The sequence below is a fragment of the Cervus elaphus genome, chromosome 1 (assembly GCF_910594005.1).
Source record: "Cervus elaphus chromosome 1, mCerEla1.1, whole genome shotgun sequence".
NCBI classification, from domain to species: Eukaryota; Metazoa; Chordata; class Mammalia; order Artiodactyla; family Cervidae; genus Cervus; species Cervus elaphus.
The window spans coordinates 61,489,381-61,507,900 of NC_057815.1; the positions used below are offsets into that span (position 1 = coordinate 61,489,381).

The 18,520-nt window shown below is 46.8% G+C and overlaps 1 protein-coding gene and 1 long non-coding RNA gene across 2 annotated transcripts; one reads left to right on the top strand and one right to left on the bottom strand.

The window, feature by feature from the left end:
* The first annotated feature begins 796 nt into the window (after nucleotides 1–796).
* Nucleotides 797–10,355, top strand: HPX (hemopexin). Its single transcript, XM_043905326.1, has 10 exons — nucleotides 797–954; nucleotides 1,323–1,393; nucleotides 1,485–1,556; nucleotides 1,728–1,849; nucleotides 3,722–3,872; nucleotides 4,573–4,785; nucleotides 5,048–5,155; nucleotides 9,517–9,647; nucleotides 9,729–9,891; nucleotides 10,012–10,355. Exons 1-10 carry the CDS (start codon nucleotides 878–880, stop codon nucleotides 10,281–10,283), a joined length of 1,380 nt encoding a protein of 459 aa, XP_043761261.1. The 5' UTR covers nucleotides 797–877; the 3' UTR covers nucleotides 10,284–10,355.
* A 116-nt stretch (nucleotides 10,356–10,471) lies between these two features.
* Nucleotides 10,472–18,399, bottom strand: LOC122695443. The gene is made up of 3 exons (XR_006341373.1): nucleotides 18,339–18,399; nucleotides 11,571–11,872; nucleotides 10,472–10,934 (listed from the first exon to the last, which is right to left on the bottom strand). It is a non-coding gene; the product is annotated as an uncharacterized LOC122695443 (long non-coding RNA).
* Between the last annotated feature and the right edge of the window lie 121 nt (nucleotides 18,400–18,520).

Here is an 18,520-nt window from a genome sequence, read left to right on the forward strand (position 1 = left end):
TATTATTGACCAGCCAAGGGCAAAGATAAAGAGACTTGGGAATGCCCCCAACAGGTCCCTGATGGAGCTTGGAAGAACCTGTTCTCTGAGTAGTTCTAAGTTTGTTTGTATGTGTATGTGGTTATTAAGTATATGTACGTGTTAGTGTCTTTAAGAGTCTCAGAGCTGGGCTTGGCACAGTTCACAAAAATGTCACTTTCCTCTTCTCTCCTCCTGCGTTCTTCAGGTAAGTCCAACCACAGCCAGGTGGTCCTCAATCAATCTACCCCCTTCTTACCCTTTATGGGTACCCAGACCCATCAACAAGGTGAAGAGTTGAACATCAATGGCCTGCTCAAAAGTCACTGAAGGGCTTTGCTCTTGACATGAAACGATCACAACATTGTTAATTGGCTATGGTGAAAGTCGCTCAGTCGTGTCCGACTCTTTGTGACCCCATGGACTGTAGCCTACCAGGCTCTTCCTCCCTGGGATTTTCCAGGCAAGAATACTGGAGTGGGTTGCCATTTCCTTCTCCAGGAGATCTTCCCAACCCAGGGATTGAACCTGGGTCTCCTGCATTGTAGGCTTTACCGCTTTACCGTCTGAGCCATCAGGGAAGTTTTAACTGGCTATACTCCAATATAAAATAAAAAGTAAAAAAAAAAAAAACGTCACTGAAGGGGGATGGGGCCTCCTGCCGGGAAGAGTTAGTCTTGGACTCAGATTTCTGTTCAGACCCTGACCTTATTTGCACTGATGTAATCAGCCAATATTGGCATAGTCTTGAGAGATCTCGTTCCCAGCAAGCCTGGAGGTGGGGGTAGTGCTGCTGCCTTCTCTATATAGGGGGTTCAGCCAGGTGCCCAACACTGTCCTGGGGCCTCTCCAGCTCACCATGGCTCGGGCACAGGGAGCGCCAGTTGCACTGTGGCTGTTGGGCTTGTGCTGGTCTTTGGCTAAAGCCCACCCTCTGTGAGTGAAGCTGAGGCTGGGGAAGGAGGACCAGGGTTGGGGTTAGAGTGGGATAGGGCCAACTTTTAGGTCTGGCGTCTTGGGACTTCCCTGGTGGCTCAGACGGTAAAGCATCTGCCTAAAATGCAGAAGACCTGGGTTTGATCCCTGTGTTGGGAAGATCCTCTGGAGAAGGAAATGACAACCCACTCCAGTAGCCTTGCCTGGAAAATCCCATGGACAGAGGAGCCTGGTAGGCTACAGTCCATGGGGTTGCTGAGTCGGACACGACTGAGTGACTTCACTTCACTTCTTCAAGTCTGGGGTGAGGCGCTAAGGGAGAGCGGTTCGCTCCTGTGGAGCCAGACAGCTCCGTGTCTTCTCTCTAGGGCTAGAGCTCCTGAGCTGGGGCACGGAGTTGAAGGTGGGAATGTGGCCAAGCCGGATCCAGACGTGACGGGTGAGGCCCTGACTCTCTGCGTCTGTCTCTCTGCTTCTGCATTGTATCCCCTTACGGGTCTTTCACCTGCTGTCTCCCACCTCCTCCCCAGAACGCTGCTCAGATGGCTGGGGCTTTGATGCTAGCACCCTGGATGAGCATGGGAACATGCTGTTTTTAAAAGGTAGGAGGGGCTGGGATTGGGGCATTTGGGACCTCAGACTTGGTCCCTTTCATGAGGATGTATCCTGGTGGTCTTAGGAATTATTTAAGAGCATCACCCATGGCTTCCTTGTAACTATCTCAGTAGGCCCAAAGTTTGCTCTGGGTCCCTCAATGACTGTGTGTTTTGCAGGGGAGTTTGTGTGGAAGGGTCATGCCTGGGCCCGGCAGTTAATCTCAGAGAGGTGGAAGGATGCCCCCAGTCCCGTGGATGCTGCATTCCGCTATGATCAAAACAGTGTCCTTCTGATCAAGGTACGACTAGACCCAGGTCAGGGCCAGGCCAGGAGTGCTGGAGTCAACACAAGAAACCCTCCCCCAGGTGGCCCTTGCCAACAGGTTCCAGGTTTCCTCCTCCTGGGCCTTCCTTTCCTGAGAAAGGTCAGGCTAGGGGTGTGTGTGTGTGTGTGTGTGTGTTTGTGCATGCGGGCCTGACAAGCACCACATCCAGTGGCTCTTCTTCAGTCCTAATCTGCGTCCACACCTCTCTGCTACTCCTCAAGCTGTTGACCATCCTTTCCTTCCTAGAAATTCTTCCTTGGCTTCCATGACCCCGCATCTGGTCTCCTTCCTATGGTTGCCAGGTTGTTCACCGCACAACGGTACCTGGCCAAGGGGTGAGTGGAGGATGAAATCCAGCCTACTGTGCTCATCAGGTCCCATGTCCTGGCCCAGCTTGTGTCTGCTCCTTCTGGGCACCTTCTCCTGACTCACACAAAGATGCCGCGTGGCTGGGTGGCCCTCACTGCTGGCCTTGTTTTCCCTCCTGCCTCCTTTCCTGCTCTTCTCAGCTTCTCATCCTGGGCCACTTCCTGAATGTTCCTTGGGGATCCTTCCCAGACTTTCCATTCACCCTCCCTGGGTGATCTCAACCACTGCCATGGCTCTGAGACTCTCCACGTTGTGGACACCAGATATGGATCTCTCCCCAGAGCTCCAGACATTTCTTTGCAATTTCCTGGCTGACATCTTCAACTGAGATGTTCTGTAGACACCTCAAATGCAGCGCCCCTCAGGCAGAACGCAGTATCTTCTGTACAAATCCCTCTCCTCCCGAGTCCCCTGTTTCAGCAAATGGCACCACCACGCGCTGCATCCTGTAAGCCAGGTGCACATGGGTCACGAGACCTGGCCCTTGCTTATCTTTTCAGGTTGATCTCTTCCCCGGCCACATTCACTGTGTGCCAGCCAGATGAGTATACTGTGTACATGCTACTCCCTCTGCTAGGGAGGAGGGGCTGGGAGTGGGGCATTTGGGACCTCAGGCTTGGTCCCCTTCACCAGGATGTATCCTGGTGGTCTTAGGAATTATATAAGAGCATCACCCATGGCTTCTTTGTAACTATATCAGTAGGCCAAAAGTTTGCTCTGGATCCCTCAGTGACTGTGTGTTTTGCAGGGAAGTTTCCACACTTGTCTACCTGGAAAATTCCTGCTCAGTTTTGAACACCTGGCCCAAATCTTCTCTCCTCTGTGCAGCCTTCTAGGAATTCTCTAGGTTGACTTAGGCACCTCTCCTTTATTCCCAATGCACTTCACATGCCTCCACCTTGGGGCTCACATGGCTAGGACTCAGTAGGGGCTCACTTTCTGCTTTTATACAGTGAAAAAAAATGAAGTCCTTGAAGGCAGAGATAGAGTCTTGTCACCCCTTCATGACCAGTGCTTCTCACAATACCCGGCATATGGTAGTCATTCAGCAACTGTTTCTTGAGTGAATAAATGAACAAATGAATGTTTGAATGGGTGGATGATTGCAGGATGACTGTGGATGTGTTTGCCAAAACCAACTGTGTTGCAGATAATTGTAGCATGGGAGTGCTAGTTGTACATAGTCAGATGTGTGTGTGTAGTAACAATGATTGGATTTGCACAAACTGAAGGTGTATATTTGTGCAAGGGGTCAGCACAGCTGATCAATTAGGGTTAGGGTTAGGGTTTAGGGTTAGGGTTAGGGTTAGCTGGGTTAGGGTCAGCACAACAACATCCATTGTTGTCCACAGATGGATTGAGAGTATGGGGGACTGCAGAAGAATATTATGTTAAGTGCAATAGATCAAAGGTGTCGTGTGAGCAGAGTGGCAGTGTCTGGCGTGCATATTAAAAATAGTGTGCTTTTGTGTGTAGGGGGACAAATTCTGGGTATATCCTCCCGAAGAGGGGCAGGAATACCCAAAGTTGCTCCAAGAGAAGTTTCCTGGAATCCCATTCCCACTGGATGCAGCTGTGGAATGTCACCGTGGAGAATGTGCTAATGAGAGTGTCTTCTTCTTCCAAGGTCAGTGCAGGCTGGAATAAGAGAGGGTGGAGTAGTGGTGGGGTGGTGGTGAGGGAGGTTGTGGTAGGGAGGGTGGTGCTGGTAGAACCATGATATGGTTTCCCAAGAAAGAGAAATAGAGAAGCTAATTAAGGTCTACACAGTTTAAGTTGGGGAAGTAAGAGGAAGTCATTCTGGGGAAGTTAACTGGATATAATTCTGCAAAAAGGCCCAATTGTCCTCCATGACCCTTAGGACAAATCTATGTTCTTTAGAATCATAGACAAGGTTCTTCATGACCTTACATAGAAGGTTCTCCAAGTCCCTCCAGCCTATTGACCCTCCAGCCTTTAGTCTCTCAATCCCTTCCCTTGAATATGAAGTCCCCCAAACTCTCTGCTATTCCCTAGACACCCAATTTGCTTCATGCTTTAGGCTTCCATCTCCCACTCTTATCTGCTTTGTAACTCCTTCAGATTTTAGTTTAAGTATCACTTTCTCTGGGAAGTTTTCCCAGACTCTCCCCACTGCCCTTGCTGAACTGATCATGTATACTTTGCTGCTGAATTTTGTCATATGACTACTTTCCTCAATTCTTTCCCTGCTGGGCTGTGATCTCCATGTGATGGGGACCACATCTGGTCCATCCTGGGGCCCAGTGCAAGCACAAGGGAGGGCACAGTCTGGCCTCACCAAATGCTTGTTGGTTGATTGAACAAAGGCAACCACACGTGGTTCTGGGACTTCTCTACAAGAACCATAAAGAAACGTCCCTGGCCGGCCGTTGGGAACTGCTCTTCGGCCATACGATGGCTCAACCGCTACTACTGCTTCCGGGGTAACAAATTCCTGCGCTTTGACCCCGTCAAGGGAGACGTGAATTCCAGTTATCCTCGGGATGTCCGAGATTACTTTATGCCCTGCCCTAATAGAGGTGAGAAAGCCCCAGCCCTGGGACCTCTGGAGACATGCCCACCTTTCCTGAGTCTGCAAATGCCATACACCCCAGCTCCTACCCTCACCTATGGAATGATACCTTGGCCCTTGCCCCAGCCCCACTTCCATTCTGGCTCTTCCCAACTGTCTTCATATGGGGAAGACCTGCACCCCCAATACACCCAGTGGTTTCTTCCACCTCAGACCTCATTCTGACCTCTTGCTTTCGTGTGTTCTCCCTTGCTTATTTCTCCCCCAAGGCCATGCACACAGGAATGCAACCCAGCATGTGGATAAGCGCTGTAGCCCACATCTAGTCTTGTCTGCATTGCTGTCTGACAACCATGGTGCCACCTATGCTTTCAGTGGTAAGAGATGCCCTCCAATCCCCCATCTCTGTCCTCCATACCTCCCAACTCTTTCCTGTGTGCCTCTCATCTCTGAGATATTTCCTCCATTTTCATCATTGTGCCCCATGTGAACGGCTCCCATCCTTTCACCCTAGCATGCTCCTTTTCACCACCTCTCATTCCCTCAGATGCATATGGTCCAACCTATCTCATTGTCCAGGCCTCTAACTTCTTCCACCTGTCTGCCTCTCAGTACTATCCATGCCGGGTCTGTCTTTCTGGACCCCCTGAGCCTATGACTCCTCATATTCCCTTTGCCCCTGCATGTCTCTGACCCTCTCCCCACCCCCCTACCTCAAGCTTATCCCCAGGAGCTCCATCTTTTTCCAGGTGCCTGGTTCCTATGTCCAGGCCTCTGGGCACAGCATTACCTGGAAATAAGATGTTCCCATTGCTGAGAATCAGCAAAAAAGCGTTCAGTTCCTTAGATATTTAAGCAATAGCTTCACTAGCTTGATGAGATTTCTCCCCTGAGTGACCAGGGGAGACCCATCTCCCCAGACCTGTGCCATTAATTAGTAAAAGCCACCTAATGCTACCTAAGGATAAGTCTTGATCTATACTTGAGGACAGCTCTAAGAGAAAGAGTGACCTACCACATTACACTCTGCCTAAGACATACGTATGACAGGATACAAGTGTGAAACCATGGTTTAGAATACAGCAGAGTGAAAAATCCTTCCTTACTCCTAACCCCTGAACAAATCTGATCAGATGTGACTACCAAGCTGTAATGAAAAATACACAACCACAAGCAGAGCATATCCCCATAACAAGGGGGATATATAACATAACAGCATATCCCCATGCTGTAATGAGAACATAGATCTGTGATGAAACACACACCCACAGTGAACAAGTAAACCTGTACTGAGAATACGTGCCAGAGTAAGAACACATACATATCAGGAGAATACGCAGCTATGGTGACAGCAAGGCACCACTGGGAGAACACACACACAAAGTGAGATCGATAGAAAGACATGGAGATAGAAACACTAAGAAAATAGGGCTACAGGGACCCCACAGAGATAGAGAGAGAACACTCACCCATGGCGAGATCGTGGAATCTCAAGGCCATGTGCGCATAAACAGAATGCAGCTGAAATCCTAAATCAAGAGTATTAGAGATGTTCCATAGCTGTTGAGAGAACACCGTCATGTTAAAAATACCCAGCCAGGGTGGGAACTCACTATGTTGGCAAAAACACCAGCCGTTTTTGACCCAGCCATTCAGCAAAGGGCCAGTTCTCCCCTCCATCTTATTGAAAAATCTCTTGTCTCTACCTCATGATTTCTAATCCATTCTTTCTGCTTTCCCAACTTTGGCTCACACATGGACCATCATGTCCTCTCAACTTTCTCTCTGGTTATGATCTTTTAGCCTCAGATACAACTGATAACTGCCCCGGTTGCTCTTTTTCCTACTGGTTTTCCAGAGAGAGAATGGGACTGGCCCAGCCCCATAGTTTTATTCCAGACCACATTAAAGTGGCTGCTGGTTGGCCTCTGCATTGGCCATTGATGGACTGGGGGTTCAGCACTTGTTTCCTTTGCCCAAAGAGCAGCATAGCTCTGATTCTCAAAATAGGAGCCATGAGCAGGGTAGATTCATCAGGAGGGAAAGGTGGACATGTGGTCACTGAGACTTGCCTGGTTAATACACACAAAGAGAGCTTGTGGCTGCATGGGGAACATCAGCTATTTATCAAGCACCTGATAGGCACTGGGTATTGTTCTAGCCACTGGGATACAGTGATCAACATGGCAGACAAGACAATTACCCGCATAGAGCCTGCTGGAGGGAGAGAAGATGATAAAAAAAAAAAGGGAGAAAATAAAACAGAATACTTTCAGGCAGTGTTAATAGCTGTGAAATGTCCTGGGAACATTAGAATATTTCTTATTCCCAAATACCATTTGAAGCTAGTATAAATGGATTTGTGAGTTGCTGATATTTTAAAATATAAAATAAAAAATGTTAAATGTCAAAAAGCTGTGAAGGAAATAGGACAGAATAATTGGATAGAGGTGAAGAGAATGATGGGCCCCTTCTCTGAGAGATGATTTTTAAAAAATATTTATTCTTTTTATTATTTGTCTGCACCAACCTTAGTTGCAGCATGTAAGATCTTGTTCCCTGACCAGGGATCGATTAAACCTGGGTTCCTGCATAGGCAGCATGGAGTCTTAGCCACCAGACCACCAGGGAAATCCTGAAGAGATGACTTTTGAGCTGAGATTTCAGTGATAAAGAGAAATTAGCCACATAAAGCAATGGAGGAGAAGCATTTTAGGGAAGGTGAACAGCAAATACTTTGAGGAGTCAAGAAAGGAGGCCAGTGTGACTCAAACGTTGGGAAAGAGCAGATGAGTGACTTGAAAAGAGGGAGAAAGGAGCCAGATCACATGGGTCTGGGAATTCCCTGGCTGTCCAGTGGTTAGGACTCTATGTGTTCACTGCTGAGGGACCAGGGTTCTGTCCTTGGTCAGAGAACTAAGATCCTGCAAGCTGTGCATGGACCAACCAAAAAGTAAAAAGATTATATCATGGGCCTGGTAAGGATTTTCAACTGTAAAAGGAAGCCAGGAGGGGATCTTGAGCTGGGCCATGATCTGTTCTTAGTTTTTTAAAAGATCATCCTGGTTTCTTGTGGAATATAAGTCACAGAGCTGTAATTGTATAAGCAGGGAATCAGGCGAAGAGTTTTCGTAGCTGTCTGGATTAGAGGTTATGACAACTTGGACTGGGATAACAGCACAGAGGTGGTAAGCAGTCATCATGATGTATTTTGGAAGTCGAGTCCATAGCATTAACCAATGCCTTGGATATTGGTCAGAGTGGGGAAGGGAAAAGAGAGGTTTCAAGAATGACTTAGCTTTGGGGGACTGGGAAACTAGGTGACAAGTGGTTCCTTTTACTAAGCTTAGAAAAGACTAGGGCAGAAGGTGTGTGTTTGGTGGGAGCAGAAATGAGTTTGGACACATTAGGGTATTGGTATCTAGTAGCCTCAAATGGACATGTCAGGTAGGCAGCTGAGTTTGAGACTGACACTCAAAAAAAGGTCCATCAGAAGTGAAGAGAACAGATCAAAAGTCTTCAGTATGCAGATGTGGTTTAAAACCCTGGACTAGGTAAAATCACCTAGAGAGTGAGGGCAGATAGAGTGGAGGCCCAAACTAGGGGATTCTAATGTGAGATGCCAGGCTGAAGAGGCATCAAAAAGGAAGAGTCTGGAATAACAGGAGCCAAAATTAAAAAAAAAAATTAAAGGAGGGAGCTGTGAGCAGTCAAATGCTGCTAAGAGGTAGAGTAAGAAGAAGACATTAGATTTGGCAAGTTGGAGGATACTTAACCCTGAAGAGAGAAATATGGCAGAGGGAAACAGGAATGTAAGTGAAGTGGACTGAGGAAGGAAAGGTAAATAAAAGTTTAGACAATTTCTTTAGGAAGTTGTTATGAAAAGGGGAGAGGAAAATTAGGGGGCTGGTCTGGCTACTCCCTCTGTCTCCGGCCATCTCCAGGGATTAGAGAACAGAGCCCGTGTGAGAACACCCAGGGGGAGCTTGCTGGGGTCTTCCCCTTTTTTTTCAAACTTTTTATTTTGTATTGGGGTTTAGATTCTATGTTGTGATAGATTCAGGTGAACAGTGAAGGGACTCAGCCATACATATCCATGTATCCATTCTCCCCCAAACCTCCCCTCCCATCCAGGCTGCCACATAACATTGAGCAGAGTTCCATGTGCTATACAATAGGTCCTTGTTGGTTATCTACTTTAAATATAGCAGTGTTTTAGGTTATAGGTCCTTGTTGGTTATCCATTTTAAATACAGCATTTCTAAAAAGAAATGACTCAAATGAACTTACTTACAAAACAGAAAGAGACTCACGGACATAGAAAATGGACTTATGGTTGCCAGGGGGAAGGGACAGTTAATGAGTCTGGGATGGTCACACACGCTGCTTCCCTTTTAATTTCTGGCCACCGTCTCACTGTAGCACCTCCTCACATGGACATCTGAGATGCATAAGGAGCCCCCACCAAACCTCATAATGTTGGCCTGATCTAGCAACCTGGCCACTCTTCTCCAAGCTTGCCCTTCCATCAGGCCCCTGCTGCCTCCAGTTTCATCAGGTCACAATGCTTAACTTTTCCAACCACTTGTTTGCTCTACTTTCTCACCTAGCCTCTTCCCTCTTGGCCTCTGGATGCACTCTCTCCTCCCTCTTGGGACTCACCCCTGCATCTGTCACTTGCCTCTGCATGGCCTGACCTTTTATCACCAGCACTAGAGCTCCCTCTGCTACCCCACAGAGAACCACTACTGGCGTCTGGACAGCAGCCGGGACGGGTGGCATAGCTGGCTCATTGAGCATCTGTGGCCCCAAGGTCCCTCAACAGTGGATGCTGCCTTTCTCTGGGATAATAAGCTCTATCTGATCCAGGTGTGTGATGGGAGAGAGGCCTGAGGTGGAGACTGGGGAGAATACCCTGCTCTGTGTTGATTAATGTCCTTTGTCCTCCAGGGTACCCAGGTATATATCTTCCTGACAAGGGCAGGCTACACTCTCGTACAAGATTATCCAAAGAAGCTGGAGAAGGAATTCGGGAGCCCTCACGGGGTCAGCCTTCATTCCGTGGATGCAGCCTTTACCTGTCCTGGATCTTCTCGGCTCCACATCATGGCAGGTGAGGGGCGTCGGGTGCTGAGGGGTGGTTGGTTCTGTGCTTCTCCATCAGGGCGTGAGAAAGGCCAGGTGCAGATCCCTGTGACGTGGAAGCCATGTTACATCCGGTTTCTCTTCCCAGGCCAGAAGCTGTGGTGGTTGGATCTGAATTTAGGAGCTCAAGCCACATGGACAGAGCTTCCTTGGCCCCATACGAAGGTCGATGGGGCCCTGTGTACGGAGAAGTCTCTGGGCCCCCACTCGTGTTCCGCCAATGGTCTGGGCTTGTACCTTGTCCAAGGCCCCAATCTGTACTGCTACAAAGACGTGGAGGAACTGAGCAAGACCAAGGACCTTCCCCAGGCCCAGAGGATGAACAGCCTCCTGGGCTGCGCTCCCCCCCAGCACTCCTGATGCGAGTCTGGCCCGGCTCCTCCTCCCCATCTCCTCACAGTAAAGCCACAGTGCTTCTTCACTTGAATCAAAGGGCCCTGGTTGTGGAACAATCTCACTTCTTTGAGTTGAGAAGCTTTTAACCTCTCTTTTTGAGGCTCTTAAAGCTACAGGAGGTAAGGGAGGGGAGGGCTGAAGGACAAACCTCATTTCTTTACAGGTGATTCCTGAATCCCAGTCATAAACTGGCTCCAGACTATCATCACAGACAGGGGAACAGAGGGGAGGGAGATGTCAGAGGGAGGGGATATATACAGGTATATATATATCATTATGACTGATTCATGTTGTTGCACAGCAGAAAACACAACATTGTAAAGCAATTATCCTCCAATTGAAAAACAATATTAGAAAAAAAAGAGAGGGGAACAGAGAAAAAATGTAGAGAAAGGAACCCCTGTGTTTGCACAGCAAGTAAGAAGCAGAGCAGGGACTCTGCCCTGCTAATAACGGACCACACCTTGGCCCCAATGACATCAGGAAAATAGGGCTGGAAGTGGCTACGCTTGCACTAAGTGGGCTGGCCCAGCGCTGCCGTGAAGGGCTGTGAGTCCTCAAACTGTAGATCCAGGGGATTCAGGCAGCATCACAGTAGAAGATGAGGCTTGGTTGCTGTGAGTCAGGCACAACAAATGGAATGAAAAATGAATGTTTTCACCTGCCTGAAGCAAGCTGGGAAAATGCAAGAAGGACTGACTCCGGGACCTGGCACTATGGAACACATTTTCAGAATGTCACACAGCCTCATGGGCATCCTGTTGGCTACCTATCAGTCCCCTGGGTGTTTGCACCATCTAGGCCAGCAGTGTCATCTGGGTGGAGGTTACAGTGGTTTGTTCTTTTCTGGTCATAAGCTGACCAAGACTTTAGGGTCCAAACTTACTGACAACCATTTGATTGGGGATTGGCCTGGACTATAGGGTCTCGAGGTGAGACCATTTTCTTCCTCTACCTTTCCAAGTCACCTGAGGTTGAAAACTTGTTTTAGGCCCCCCAAAAATAGCCTCAGACTCTAGCAAGGGGACCTCACTCTGAGCTTCCATATGCTAGCCTCAGTGACCTCTTCCATTAAATGGGCACAATACTAGACACTTCCCTGTGACAATGAGTATGGACTCAAATCCACCTCTTGGATTCACTCCAGAGGATCCTTGGAAGGACAACCACACTCTGGTCCATGGTCCCTCCTGACCTGGTGGCCCCATCCTCTGTGGGGATTTGGAGTCTAAGAAGAGAAGACAGACAAACCTGGCACTGGGAGGCCAGGCCATAGCGTGGTTCCCAACAGGCACCAGGCCCTTGTTGTTCAGGAGAACTGCCTCAGGTTCCTTTCCCAGGCTCAGTGGCTGGGAAGAGAAGCAGGTGATGAACCCAGGCCCATTAGATCATGGTCCATCCAGGACTTGAGTTTGGCTAGGACTGGAAACAGAGATAGGGGCCAGGCACCAGGGCGGCAGGATCCACTTCCAAGAAGTGTCTTGAGTTTTCCCTTTGATCCTTGAAGATGTCTGGATGGTTCTCCTCATGGGGTTGGCTTCTTCTCCTTCAGCCTGAGGGGTGAAGACAAGGCCAGAGTCTTAGTTCTGGGTCTCATCCAGTCCATGTGCCACATCTGGGGCCAACACTGCATCATGCCAGGATGCCTAGAGGTGTTATAAACAGTTATCCAGCAACTCTGGTATTGGAGGCTAACTTCCTCCTCTACTGAAAAAGGAGGACTAAGTCTCCTCTTTCTTCTCTTCTCCCATCTGCTTTGTTGAAGGGAAGCCTCTAAGCTTGTGTCCAAGGAACTTTCAGAAAAGGTCAACTCATGATTCTTCCATCCACCCTCTTGGCACCTCCTATGCTCAGGGCATTGTGTCAGGCAGTAGAAAAAAAGATGGGATGGACAGTTCCTGCTCCCAAGGTCTGCCACTCTACACAGTTGGGGCAGGTGGGGGAGGTTGAGGGGGAACACAGACAAGGCATCAGATAAATGCAATAGAGTGAGACAGAAATTAAGATGGAAGACAATATATGACAATGAAATAAGAGCCAGCAATACCTGGATGGGGAGCAAGTTAGGAAAGCCTTTATAGCTGAATTTTAAAAGATGAGTAGAACGTATGCAGTCCTTTCAGTTCAGTTTAGTTCAGTCGCTCAGTCGTGTCTGACTCTGTGACTCCATGAATCGCAGCACGCCAGACCTCCCTGTCCATCACAAACTCCCGGAGTTTACTCAGACTCATGCCCATCGAGTCGGTGATGCCATCCAGCCATCTCATCCTCTGTCGTCCCCTTCTCCTCCTGCCCCAATCCCTCCCAGCGTCAGGGTCTTTTCCAACGAGTCAACTCTTCGCATGAGGTGGCCAAAGTATTGGAGTTTCAGCTTCAGCATCAGTCCTTCCAATGAACACCCAGGACTGATCTCCTTTAGGATGCACTGGTTGGATCTCCTTGTAGTCCAAGGGACTCTCAAGAGTCTTCTCCAACACCACAGTTCAAAAGTGTCAATTCTTCAGTGCTCAACTCTCTTTATAATCCAACTCTCACATCCATACATGACCACTGGAAAAACCATAGCCTTGACTAGATGGACCTTTGTTGGCAAAGAAATGTCTCTGCTTTTTAATATGCTATCTAGGTTGGTCATAACTTTCCTTCCAAGGAGTAAGCGTCTTTTAATTTCATGGCTGCAGTCACCATCTGGCAAATATATATTCACTGCCTGCTATGCACTACCATGCCTGGTGCATTACAGACAGAAGAGGCAACACAAGCAAAGAAGAGCCAGGAGTGGGAACCACAACTACTCAGCAGGGCTGAGTACAGGGGATGAGTGAGAGACTAGTTGGAGGTGAGGAGGCTGGAGAAGGAGCCAGGGGCTTCTCAGCTCATAGGGGGCTTGCCTGTCAGGCTAGGAAGCTTGGATTTTGTCTATCTTTGGGGCAATGGAGACCTACTGAGGGATTTTAGACCAAGGAGTCCCCATACTTGATGAGATTTACATTTTAGAAAGATGACTCTGACTGTTGCAGAGTGGATTCTAGGTGAAAGGAGATCGCTGTGGCTGTGAGAAAGTCACTGAGGAGGTCAGTGCTGAGGTCCAGGTATAAATCATGGAGGCCCAGACACTGGTGCAATGGAGACGAAGAGAAGCAGGCAGATTAAAAACCATTTAGGGGATTTCCCTGATGGACCACTGGCTGAGACTCCACATTCCCAAGGCAGGGGGACTGAGTTCGATCCCTGGTCAGGGAGGTAGATTCCACATGCTACAACTAAGAGTTCGCATGCAACTAAGTCCAACTAACACCTGGTGCAGCCAAATAAATTACTTAATTAAAAAGAAGACATTCTGTAGGACTTGCTGATAGACAGGATAGGAGGGTGACAGAGTGAGAATTTCACTGCCAAACTCCTCCAGGGCCCCTTTTCCTGCTCATCATTGTGCCTCTTCTTCCCAAACTTTCCACGGTGCCCTCTCAAATGCACACTCCATGGTCAATAAGCTTCTCTATATTCTTTACACACTCCGTGGTTAATATGCTTCTCTCTTTCTCTCCAACAAAGAGATCGAGCTCTGCCCCAGGGACTTCTTCCTTCCCCTGGAGCTGTCCCAGTGGAAGGGAAGCAGCTCAGGATTGGCAAGACTCCCATACACACCTATGCTATTTTCTTCCTCTTTCTATGCATGTTAAATTCTTTTCTTTGGCATCAAGCAAATGAGCCATAGTATCCTTATGGCTCTCATCTACTAACCTCCTGACTATGTCCTCACTTACTGAAGACCCTACTTCAGTCACCCAAACTCAGACCCTAGTCCTCATTCACAACTGCTCCACCTGTGAAGAAATTCCTTAAATTCCAGCGCCCTCCTACCTTTATCCTTCTTCATTCTCTCCCACTGCTCTCTGACTTTTTTCCCATCCAAATTGAACATCAAGGTTGACCAACTGAACAATTTTCTTAACAATGGCTTTATTTCTCTGTTTAACTTCTATTTAATCTAACCATGGAAAAGAAAACAACAACAACAACAACAAAAGCCAACTTTAGGGCAGAGAAAGAGTGTGAGCTTGAGTCAAACATGTTTGAACTCCAGTCCCAGTTGGCCCACTTCCTAACTCTGTAGATTTGAGAAACTCAGCCTTTCTGAGCCTTGTGTGTGGTGTATATGTGTATGCAAAATAGGAAAATATGTATCAATCACTGTTTCATAAGGATAGAGAGAGCACTCTAGATATTCAAGTAGAAGAGGATTCTTTTTTTTTTGCATTTAAAAAATTACTTATTTTTAATTGGAGGATAATTGTTTTACAATGTTGTGCTGGTTTCTGCCACACATCAACCTTAGAGGAGGATTTAACAGCAAGAAATTTGTAACAAAATTGTGAGGGAGGTCTGAAGAAGCATAAAAAGGAAAACAGAGTTACCCAGAGACCAGGAAACTACCACTGGTCTTGACTTAAAGGAACAAAAGGCAGAAAAGGTATTGCCCAAAGAACAAGGAGGTGGAACCCACAAATCTGCACTGGGTGCTAATGCAGCTAGAGTCTGTATTGCTGATGCTGCTGTTAACAGCCTCCCTGTTTGCTAGGGTGGAGCCACTGCTCCTGAATTTCCTCCTGAAGAGGCCCTGCCAAAAGCAGAGTGACTCTTTCCTTCCTCCCACCTTCTTCAAGCGAGGGTTCCCACTGGCACAATCTAACTGGAACAAAGTGACAAAGGAACCTGAGAAATGTGGTTTTCAGATCTCCAGCCTTGTTGGTACAAGGGAGATTACAGAACAATGGATGTAGGGCTGAGTACCAATAGGCAATATTGACCTCATATATGTGTCATAACTCTTGGTTGCAAGCTATAAAACCTGGCTCAAAGTGGTGTAAACAAAAAATATTGATCAACTTATGTGACTTCAGGAAAAGGTAAACAAAGGTGTTAAATGGAAGTTATCAAGCATCTGTCTCTCTCCATCCTTTAGCTCGGTTTTTTTTACATTGGCTTCATTCTCAGGCAGGCTTATCCCTTTTGGTGGCAAGACAAGGACCAGGCTTATATTCTACCAGCACCGCTAGCCCAAAAGTTGAAGGAAAATTCCTGGAACTGAGTTTAACTGGTTCAGATTAGTCATGTGCCTATCTCTGAATTGATCATTTTGACTTGATCCTGGATAACAGCCCAGCACTGAAATGGGTTGTCAAGTTCAAATGATTCCCATCTGAACCCCACAGATTAAGACTGGGGAGGAGATGGGTCCTCAAAGAAAACTGATGTGCTGTTACCAATTAGAGGAGGAAAAGATGCTGCACTGGTAACAACAAAGGCAACAATAACTCGTTTGTGACAGGATAATACTTATAAGGTTTTCCATATTCTCCATCCAATCCTCCTTCCCTTCCTCAGCTAGAGACTTCAGAAATATTGATATCACTAGGTGTGAAATGCCTTAATCTCTTGCCTGGCTCCCACCTTATTAATTATCCTATCTACCCTCTATCCTCACCCCAACCCTTCAGCCTATAAAGCTCAGGTGTCCAATTCTATCTGAGCCCTTGATCCCACCTCCTCTCATCACCTCCAGGATCTCAATCTATCTTTTATTTTTTTTCCTTTCCTTTCAGATCTATCTTCTCTCCTTGGTATCCTTCTGTAGTTTATACCTAGGTGGCACTAGTGGTAAAGAACGCTGCCAATGTAGGAAATATAAGAGATGCAGGCTTGATCCCTGGGTTGGGAAGATCCTCTGGAAAAGGGCATGGTAACCCACTCCAGCATTCTTGCCTGGAGAATCCCATGCACAGAGGAGCCTGGCAGGCTATAATACATAGGGTCACAAAGAGTTGGACACGACTGAAGCGACTTAGTATATATGCAGGCACACAGACCATATTCAAGTCTCTGTCATCTTTAAGGGAAAAAAAAAGATAAAACCAGAATCTTCAACTTTGTACCACTTTTCAGCTACTGTCTATTCTTTCTTCCAACTTTCTTAAAGAGGGGTCTGCACTTACTTATCCTACTTCCTCATTTTCACTTGCTTAAGTACTATTGTGGCATTGTGGCTTCTGCGTCTATTTTCTGCTAATATAGATCATACAGGGATCCATGACCTCCATATTGCCAAATTCAAAGTATGCATTTTTTGACCTTGACCTGCTGGAAATCTTTGCTGCATTTGATGCTGTTGATCACGTCTTCCTCCTTGAAAATCTTTCCTCCCTTGGATTTCTTCCATGATATTGCTGCTGCTAAGTCGCTTCAGTCATGTCCGACTCTGTGCGACCCCACAGACGGCAGCCCACTAGGCTCCTCTGTCCCTGGGATTCTTCAGGCAAGAATACCAGAGTGGGTTGCCATTTCCTTCTCCAATGCATGAAAGTGAAAAGAAAAAGTGAAGTCACTCAGTCATGTCCGACTCTTCGCAACCCCATGGACGGCAGCCCACCAGGCTCCTCTGCCCATCTCTCCTAATCTTCTCTTATTCTCTGTTTCTTCTCCGCTTTCCTCGAGCCTTCTTTTCCTCTGCTGGCTTCCAAATACTAGCATTCCCAGAGTTCAGTCCTCCATCCTTTTCTCATTCTCTACTTGGTCTTCCTAGGAATGTACTAGAACAGTCCTGTCGAAGAATGGTGTTGAGGAAGTCCTTTCTAGACCTAGCAATTGACTTTTGAGATCCACTGCATATAATATGTAGTAAGATTTTATTCATGGATTTCCCAAATGATAACAACCAATCTGAAGAAAGAGGGTTTATTGTATCAACTACAAGAAAAATTACAATATCAAAGCAATATTTACATGTATTAGTAGAAAAGGTCATCTTTGCTCCAAAAGTGTCTTTGCTGCTAATAGGGTTGCAAGCTCTATTCTTCCCTATAGGTGACTTGGTTGCCAAGTCGCCTATAGGTGATACAGATGTTCACCAGGCTGATCTATTTAACCAAACAGCATAAAGTCAGTACTCCTGGTAAATGAGTCTGGGTGGATTTGCTTCTAATTAGTTTTTCCTGGTAAGTTCAAGGTAATAATTTGAAAAATTTGCTGCCTCAGAGGGACCAACATTGGTCAAAAGCACACAGAGTATCTGAGATGGCTCATAAGCTACTGGTTGTTCTGGAAACCATCAGAAGGGGGATGAGATACAACATAGAAAGGATGGATGAAGGGTACAGGTTGACTCCCCACCAATCAGGAGGCTTTGCAGAAGTAGAAGAGTAGGGTTTCAGGAAAACTGTGTGTGGATCAAACTGCACTGTATGTATATCTTTTTTTTTTTTTTTTTAACAGCTTGGTTACAGCTCAAAGTTTTATTCAATAAACAAAGGATAGTACACCTCCTAGGTGTGAGGGTGAAGAGGGTGGAGATCCCAAAGGAGAGGCCCATATGTACATCTTAACTGCACTGTATGTTTGCATCTTAACTAATTAGATGCCTCTCCCCATCTTCACCATCTACCTGTGACTACCTGAAGAGACATCCCTGGATATTACAGCCATCCTGCTTACTGGGATTGGCAAGACAAGTATTCTAGTGGGCTGTCTGTAAATGGGTGCTATTTCTGGTCTTTTTCATTTGCTCAAGCAGAAATTTGGAAGTCATCCTTTCCTTCATTCCACCTTAGCCAATCAATCAATTAATCACTAATTGTTGAGTTCTTTCTCCTGAATATTTATTATGCAATCCTCTCCATCCCTAATCCCACCACTATAGTCATCTCCTAGACTACATCAATTGCTTTCTAGCTGGTCCTCATCCTGCCAATTTTGCTCTCTTCCTATCTATTCTCTACTTAGCAGCCAGAAGTGATCTTCTGAAATGCAAGGGTGGAACTTCCCTAGCAGTTCAGTGGTTACAACTTTGCCTTCCAATGCAGGGGGTGCAGGTTTGATCCCTGGTTGGGGAGTTAAGATCCCACATGCCTCACAGCTTATATACATATATATATATATATATAAAACAGAAGCACTATTGTAACAAATTTAATAAAGACTTTAAAAATGGTTCACATCAAAAAAATCTATTAAAAAATTTACCTCTTAAAAAAAGAGGATTGACGCTGAAGCTGAAGCTCCAATACTTCTGCCACCTGAGGCTGGGAAAGATTGAAGGCAAAAGAAGCGGGCAGCAAAAGGATGAGATGGTTAGACAGCATCACCAACTCAATGGACATGAATGTGAGCAAACTCCAGGAGATAGTGAAGGACAGGGAAGCCTG

Excerpts from the sequence above, each read along its gene's own strand:
- HPX (XM_043905326.1), top strand. The coding sequence starts at position 878 with ATGGCTCGGGCACAGGGAGCGCCAGTTGCACTGTGGCTGTTGGGCTTG. Across the intron at positions 1,394-1,484 it reads GCCGGATCCAGACGTGACGG|AACGCTGCTCAGATGGCTGG; the intron begins GTGAGGCCCTGA and ends CCTCCTCCCCAG. Across the intron at positions 3,873-4,572 it reads GAGTGTCTTCTTCTTCCAAG|GCAACCACACGTGGTTCTGG; the intron begins GTCAGTGCAGGC and ends GATTGAACAAAG.